The sequence below is a fragment of the Neoarius graeffei genome, chromosome 24 (assembly GCF_027579695.1).
Source record: "Neoarius graeffei isolate fNeoGra1 chromosome 24, fNeoGra1.pri, whole genome shotgun sequence".
NCBI lineage: Eukaryota > Metazoa > Chordata > Actinopteri > Siluriformes > Ariidae > Neoarius > Neoarius graeffei.
In genome coordinates, this window is record NC_083592.1 from 777,834 (window position 1) to 786,216 (window position 8,383).

General features: G+C 43.8%; 1 protein-coding gene across 1 annotated transcript; it reads right to left on the reverse strand.

The window, feature by feature from the left end:
* Positions 1-1,182: 1,182 nt before the first annotated feature.
* Positions 1,183-5,940, reverse strand: LOC132872319 (uncharacterized). Its single transcript, XM_060907083.1, has 3 exons — positions 3,448-5,940; positions 2,975-3,257; positions 1,183-2,879 (listed from the first exon to the last, which is right to left on the reverse strand). Exons 1-3 carry the CDS (start codon positions 3,747-3,749, stop codon positions 2,229-2,231), a joined length of 1,236 nt encoding a protein of 411 aa, XP_060763066.1. The 5' UTR covers positions 3,750-5,940; the 3' UTR covers positions 1,183-2,228.
* Between the last annotated feature and the right edge of the window lie 2,443 nt (positions 5,941-8,383).

The following is an 8,383-nucleotide window of genomic DNA, read 5'->3' on the forward strand; positions in this document are numbered from 1 at the left end:
TTTCCTTGTCTTGATCCTCCTCAGCTCCTTCAACACCTGATCAGCTGTTATGGAGAGGCGAGGGGTGTAGCCGAGGTGTGAGTCCTGTAGAGTGAGGTCGGGGGTGGAGTGTGTGGATTGGTCTGGCAGGGATCGGAGGGGGGTGATGTGGTGTGAGGAGGGAGCTGTTTGTGCCAGAGGTATTATGAGGGGAGAGGGGGTGGTGGTGGAGTGATATCACAGACCAGTCAGGACTATGGTGAGTGGAGGAGGGTGGGGTGGCACAGTCAAATCTGTTGAAAAAGAGATTCAACTCATTTGCCCAGTCTTGGCCCCCAGATACAGGGCCCCTCCCACTGTCCTTTGTGTGGCCAGAGACGGTTTTCAGGCCTCTCCATACCTCTCCGGTGTTGCTCCCCTTGAGGTGCTCCTCCAGCTTCCTCCTGTAGCTGTCCTTGCCTCTCCTTATCCCCCTCTTCAGCTCCCTCTGCACTCTCCTCATCTCCTCCTTGTTGCCAGATTTAAAAACCCTCTTGGCTTTTACATCAATATACATGATGGTGGTGTTGGGGGTGAGGGGTATATTTTAACATTTTATATTTTAAAATTGTGGCATGTTGTTTAAAAATTGACCTCGGCTGTGTTTTTGTTTAAAAATGTTTTCCAAATTGTAGCTGTGTTTAATTCATATCCAGAAAAACATATATTCCAATATAATATACTCAGCATAAACATTTTAAATAGATTCTATATTTTTGGTCCATCCATGACATATTACTAAAGTAGCCTATTTACTGTTGTTGATGTGGGTCACTTGCTGTTAGCCAATTCACTTTCTCGTACCAGGAGAGCTGAAAGGAACGAGTATTATTCCCTACCTTTTTCACCAAGTCAATTTGAGGCGTTGGTCTACCCTGCTCTTTAATTTTAATTTTTTCCTCGAAAGGAAGACTGGCAAATGGCTTCGCCAAAATTAAATCAGCAATGCTTGGCATCCGTGCGCAGCTTTCTTGCTAGCTGACTAGCCCCCTCAAGCTCAAGTTCAGTCACTCAAATAAACGACATTTCTGGAACTAAGATAGCAAACTTGACAACACTATATTTACACTTTATTTACAATGAAAATATATACAAACTAAAAAAGCTGGTAGAAACCGTATGTAATGAATGAAATCGAAATGTAAGCTGATCTCTTACAATACACCACAGCACTTGCGAATCTGCATGGGACTGAACTGATGTTGCCAGATACTGCTGACGTTATCCAGCCCAAAATATGTTCAAAACCCGCCAAAATGCACTTAAAACCGCCCAATTAGGCGGGAAACCACCCAATCTGGCAACACTGTGCTGCCTGTCTATAGTTGAAACGAGCTGTCAATCAAAGAAAATATCCGGCCGCTTTCACCAATCACCAGTCTCCTCGCGGAAACTGCCATGTCCCTCCCATGTGAGGCTGGGAGTCCGTAGGCGGAGTGTTTTCGCAGTATTTGTCCAATAACCGTCTTGCATTTTGAGATTGAAAAGCGCAGAGCTCCCAAATGCCGTTGAAGTCCATTGAGGCTGGGAGTCCATGAGACTCCGTGGGCGGGCGTTTTCACAGTATTTGTCCAATAATCGTCTTGCATTTTGAGATTGACAAGCACATAGCTCCCAATCCACTGAGGCTGGGCTGCATCGCGCTGTCACGAGGGGGAAAAACTCACGCACACATTAGGCGAACTGGGGAAAGTTATAACGGAATGATTTCACACTGTAGTGGGTTGAGCACATATATTTCTATGATTCTGGATCTGAAATAGCAATGTTATAAGGTCGGCTATAACATAAGCCTAGCGCAATTCATCCTACACGATGTTCGTCATTTTTAGAGGAGGCTGAGCCTCCCTCGTTGTCTTAGAGCAATCGCCCGTGGTGTGTATATCATTTACACACTGTTGCTCTAAATCTAAAGCTCTTTTGTTTTTATTTTTTTTTTATATATTGCCATACAAGAATGAAAATACAGTATTATGCAAATAGAAGTCAACACAAGCAATTCTGGAACCAAAAATATTAAATTTTCTGAATAAATCGGTTGCTGTTGTGAATGCAGTATTGTACAGCATATAAGAAAAAAAGAAAGCAAAGTGCACCAACCACCACATATGGTGATACAGCAACCAAAAAATAGACATGTATGAAAAAGTGTGTGTGTGTGTGTGTGTGTGTGTGTGTTTGTTGATGGGGAGAGCAAGTTGGGTGTGTATTTAGGATGAATCTCTCCTCCAGGCTGGGTCTGGCCACAATATTTCAACATCACATGCTATATTTTCTCTTGCCAAACATCGAGGAAAGAATCGTCTTGTGTGGCGTATCCAACCTTGGATAGAAGCAGCATCAGTGTCACCACATGCTTCCTCCATTGCCTGGAGAAGTGTAAGGCGGGCATAGGGACGATGATCATACACTTTCCAATGCCATGTTGAGAAGAATTCTTCGATTGGGTTAAGAAATGGTGAATATGGAGGCAGGTTGACAACAGAAAAATGGGGATGGTTGACAAACCAATTTTGGACCAGTTGGGAGCGATGAAAACTGACATTATCCCATATAACCACAAATCTTGCCTGTTCTGGATTCTCTTCCTTTGGAGCAAGAATACCATGAATATTGTCCAGAAATGTTAGGATATGACCAGTGTTATAGGGGCCAAGTGTTGCATGGTGGTGCAGGACACCATTCTGCGTTATGGTGGCACACATGGTGACATTTCCTGCACATTGGCCTGGGACATTGACAATTGCCCTCTGTCCAATGATGTTTCTCCTCCTCCGTCTTGACTTTGTGAGGTTGAATCCCACCTCATCCACATAAATGTATTCATGGAGGATGGGGTGGGCATCCCTCTCCAAAATTCTCTGTATTGGACAAAAGAATAGATTAGGATACGCACAATACAATAGTCTGTCTCAGCAGGTGAAAGTCTGATGTACTGGCAGTGCTATGTACATACCTCCACATAGTCACGCCGCAGGTTCTTGACTCTGTCACAGTTCCTTTCAAATGGGACCCTGTACAGCTGCTTCATCCGTAACTGATTCCTCTGGAGGACCCGATGTATCGTAGATAGACTAACAGCATCAATATTGTTGAATATGGTGATGTCTTCCAAAATATGAATTTGAATCTCACCGATTCTAATGGCATTATTTGCCAAAACCATATTCACAATTGCGGTCTCCTGCTCTTGTGAAAATATACGACCTCGTCCTCCATGATGCTGTTGTCTTTCCACTCTAGAAAATTCAGAAATACAGTAGTACTGTAAGAGTGCTGTATAAAGTCAAGGTTGCACTGCCCTGTGACCATTCATACAGTGTAGTGCAGTAAAATGGATGCTTGGAGCTACAATAGTATACATGTATTTTACAGCTATGCAGGAATGGCTATTACATGTACATTACAGTACTGTTGATTGTTGCATACCTGTTCTCATTTCGAAAAGTTCGAATTATGGCCGCCACTGTAAATTGACTCAAGTTGGGCTGGACTCTGAGTCCCGCCTCTCTTATGGTCAACCCATGATTGATCACATGATCAATCAGAGTAGCCCTAATCTCATCAGAGACTATTCTTTTTGGTTCTTCGTCCCTTCCTCCTTCAACTTGTCCTAGTCCTTTTCCTCTTCCTGCTCCCTTTCCAAAGTGTCCTCCACGAACCCGAACTCCTCGTCGTCCTCTGTGCCTTCCTCTGAATCCCCTGGCTCTCTCTGCATTGTTGTTATCCATTGTTCAAGACTGATAACTTGACCTTTACCCTGTTTATAGGCCTATGACAGGCAGTGATTGGTTGGTGTTCATTAAAGCAATTATTGTTTGCACATATGAGGACATAGTCTGAGGCACTGAGGAATAAGTTTGGCATTTTGATTGGTTGTGTTTGAAATAGGAAATCAAGTTACTTCCTGTTAGATTTTCGTGTGTTAGGTAGAGAATTGTGTGTATTGATTTGCAGAAAGTGAATAGCTAAATTGAAAACTGTGTCAAGGCTGAGAATTAGTTTATGGTTTTGCTGATTTGAGGTGGAGTTGTGAAGTTTGAGTGACAGAGTTTAGAAATAGTGTAATATAGAAAGGTTTTGTGTGTAAGCAATTGAAAAAAACTGTAGTTCAGAGGTCACCCAGGGTTTATTGTTGGGAAAACACCGTACCTTCCTGACTGGCACAGTGTTTTCAACACAGAAATTAATGTAATCCGTGATGCAGGTTGTCAGGCTATCAATGTCATCCCCGTGAGGTTCACACAACACATCCCAGTCCATGGTGTCAAAGCAGTCCCTCAGTGCCATACTGGTCTCCTCAGACCAGCTCCTTACATACCTCTTGGTGGGTGGTTGTTTATTCACCATAGGTATGTATGTAGGGGACAAGCGAACCAGATTGTGGTCAGAACGGCCCAGCGGGGGGAGGGGTGATGAACTATATGCGTCCTTGGTGTTCACATACATTAAATCCAAAGTTCTCTTGTCTCTGGTGTGGCATTTCACATACTGAGTGAAGGTTGGGAGGGTGGAGGACAGGGAAGCATGATTGAAGTGACCGGAGATTAGTAGCAGGGACTGTGCGATGTCTGAAGCTTTGACACTGTAGTGTGTAAGAGCTCACAGGCTGCAGCAGCATCGGCCGCCGGGGGGGATGTACACAGCTATCGCGATAACGTGTGAGAATTCCCTCGGGAGGTAATATGGCCGAATGCTAACCGCTAGCAGTTCAATGTTTTTACTGCAGTACTGCTCCTTTACCCTGATGTGCCCCGGGTTACACCATCTGTCATTCACAAACATCGCTATACCCCTCCTTTCCTCTTACCGCTCTCCTTGGCTTTCCTGTCTGCTCTCATGAGTTGAAATCCGTCCAGAGTGACGTGTGAGTCCGGTGAGAGTTCATTCAGCCAAGTCTCTGTGAAGCACATAAGGCTCTCCTGGTACTCCCTCTGCAGCCTGGTTAGCGCTGTTAGCTCATCCATCTTATTAGGGAGAGATCTTACGTTTCCCATGATGACAGATGGTATACATGGTTTATACCGTCTTTTCTTCTCCCGGCACTTCATTCCAGCTCTGCATCCCCTTCTCCTTCTCCTTCATTCCGTGGGGATCACTGGTCTTTCCACAGGGATCACCGGTCTTTCCACAGGGAGTACCTTGGTGTTGCGCAGTGCTAACAGCTGCTCCTGAGTGTAAACAATGGAGCTGTGGCTGAAAGGGTCCGCTGATGCCGATTTAACTAGCCCCAGAAAGAAAAAGAGAAAAAAAATTTTCATGAGGATTTCATGAGGATTTTTTGTTTTGTAAGGTGCTTCCAGGGACCACAACCACTGGAGGAATATTCCGTATGCTTGATGGGTTCATCTCTGGGCATGAGTTGATATGGGGGCGTTGCATCGGTGTCTGCACAGGTGGGGCGGCAGCTATGACCGGCAGGCACAATGGAGTTGTTGCTCGGGTAAAAGCCGTTTCACCATCAGTGCAGGCAACACACTGTGTTATTCATCAAGAGGACTTGCCTCTAAATGCCTGTCCACAGAGCTTCATGAAGTTTTAAATCAAGTGGTCAAAATAGCGAACTTCATTAAGGCCAATCCGACAAATTCCCGTCTATTTACAGCTCTGTGTGATGAGATGGGTGCAGATCATGTTCATCTGCTCTCGCACTCTGAGGTTCGTTGGCTGTCACGGGGTAAAGTGGTGAACAGTGTGTACAAGTTGAGGCATGAGGTTGAGGCATTCTTGACAAATAAACAGTCCAATCTTGCCGATCACCTGCGAGATCAGTCTTGGCTTATAAAGGTAGCTTATCTTTCTGACATCCTGGACCATTTCAATATGCTAAACCTGTTGATCCAAGGCCAAGCGTGTGACATTTTTCAAGCCAATGATAAAATCATGGCTTTCAAAAAGAAGCTCTCAGTCTGGACCAACAGAGTTAATAGAGGTGTGTTTGACATGTTCGGCTGTCTGACGTATCTGGCTGATGAAGGTGTGGATTTGGGGCGGGTGCCGGCAGTGATTGCGCAACACCTTACCGAAACACTGCGTCATTTTGATTCATACTTCCCCTCAAAATCAAGTCAAGTCAAGTCAAGTCAACTTTATTGTCAAATATGCTATACATGCTCGATATACAGCACAGATGAAATATCAGTCCTCTCTGACCCACGGTGCAAACTGGCAATGCAATAAATAAAAATAGAAGAACTGAAAAAAAACAATATAAACAGTATAAACACTCTAGATATGAACTAGACTAAACACACACACACACACACACACACACACACACACACACACACACACACACAAATTGGTACAAATAAATACAGTCAAGGGCACTTGAGGTACAGCAGGTAAACATGAAACATGAAATAAGCAGTATAAACAAACTAGCAGCTGTTAAGGTGAGGTGTGTGTTGGGGGGGAACTGTGAGGATGACATGATGACAAAATCCCATCTCACGGAAAAGCAATGGGTAAGAGATCCATTCACCAACCCAGAAATGAGCGCTCTGCCACCTGTGGTGCGGGATAAACTTCTGGAGCTTTCGTGCGATGCTGGTCTGCAGTCGAGATTTGGTCGACTTTCTCTGTCTGAATTCTGGCTGTCATGCTGCGATGAAGATCCCCAGCTGAGTGAGATGGCAGTGAAAACACTGATGCCTTTCCATTCAACATACCTCTGCGAGACCGCATTTTCACATTTGACAGCCACAAAGACAAAATACTGAAACAAGCTCAACTCAGAAAACACGCTCCGAGTGGCCTGGTCACCCTGTCTTCCTCGTTTCGACCTGTTCGTGGTGAGAAAGCAGGCACATCCTTCGCATTAGAATGCTGACTTTTCTTTTACCAAATCTCTGTGGGTGACTGGGCCTGTCATTTGAGGTTAAAAGTCAGCACGTAGCCTACGTTCAGTTCACCCTTCTTCATACTGGGACTGTGTAATCAGTCAGTATTAGGGCTACAGTGGGTCTTTAGGTTTCTCAGTTTGAGGTCCCATGTTTCTGGTAGACCTTTTTATAAGTGTGTGTATGTTATTGAGGCACTGTTTGGCAGTGCTTCAAGTTCAAAGGTGTAGTTTAAAAAAAAAGTCTAAAACACAAAAGTAAAAAAAAATCTTAGTTTAATGGTTCTTACGGAAATGGTAATAATAGGTTATTAATAATAATAATAATAATAATAATAATAATAATAGTCAAATTATTGGGCCTACATATCAGTATATTTATGTAATTTGGCAATAATCTCAAAGCCAAAGCACTTCTGTTAGTTTCCCTTGTTTAATAATAGTTTAGGCCTAAGCAATAATAATAATAATAATAATAATAGTACTTGGCCTACTACTACTACTAATAATAATAATAATAATTATAATGGCATATCTTTGGACAGTTACTGGTCATTTGGCAATTTTCTACAATTCTGCCAGTGCACTCCTGTTAGGTCTTCTCATCTCATCTCATTATCTGTAGCCGCTTTATCCTTCTACAGGGTCGCAGGCGAGCTGGATCCTATCCCAGCTGACTATGGGTGAAAGGCGGGGTTCACCCTGGACAAGTCGCCAGGTCATCACAGGGCTGCACATAGACACAGACAACCATTCACACTCACATTCACACCTACGCTCAATTTAGAGTCACCAGTTAACCTAACCTGCATGTCTTTGGACTGTGGGGAAAACCGGAGCACCCGGAGGAAACCCACGCGGACACGGGGAGAACATGCAAACTCCACACAGAAAGGCCCTCGCCAGCCCCGGGGCTCGAACCCGGACCTTCTTGCTGTGAGGCGACAGCGCTAACCACTACACCACCGTGCCGCCCCCTGTTAGGTCTTATTTAGCCAAAATATTGTTATGCTGGTATAAGCCTGCTACTTGTAACAAGTACTACTAACAAAAAAATAAAATACTTTACCCTATCCAAATGATTCAGATTTTATTTTCAAATAAGGTTGTGAAAAAACTAAATGGTTGACTCAGTTCTTTCATATGGAGTAAACGCAAGCTAAAGCTAAAAATGGCTACTCTGCAGTTACCAAGCTCTGAAGGAGGGTTAGATTTACCTGATCTCAGAAGCAGGGGCGATTTCTCAGAGACAACAAGGGAAGCCGAGCTTCCCCTAAAATTCTCTCCCCAAACTGCGGCATCTATGACGTTGAATTCTCATTAAAACAATAACTTGCATAACATAATATATGCCCAAGATTGTATTTACGTTCATAACTATCCTGTAACTTATTTGAGTGATGTCTGATGAACTTGCAGTTCGCTACGAGAATCACCTTTGTTGCCAGGTTGTAACCAGCATTGCCAGATACTGCTGATGTTTTCCAGCCAAAATATGTTCAAAACCCGCCAAAATGCACTTAA

What these genes read in the sequence shown, in the direction of transcription:
- LOC132872319 (XM_060907083.1), bottom strand. Translation starts at nt 3,749, where the DNA reads ATGGATAACAACAATGCAGAGAGAGCCAGGGGATTCAGAGGAAGGCAC. An exon ending in ACTTTTCGAAATGAGAACAG is followed by an intron (nt 3,258 to 3,447) that starts GTATGCAACAAT and finishes TGAATTTTCTAG; the next exon opens with AGTGGAAAGACAACAGCATC. An exon ending in TGCGGCGTGACTATGTGGAG is followed by an intron (nt 2,880 to 2,974) that starts GTATGTACATAG and finishes TGTCCAATACAG; the next exon opens with AGAATTTTGGAGAGGGATGC.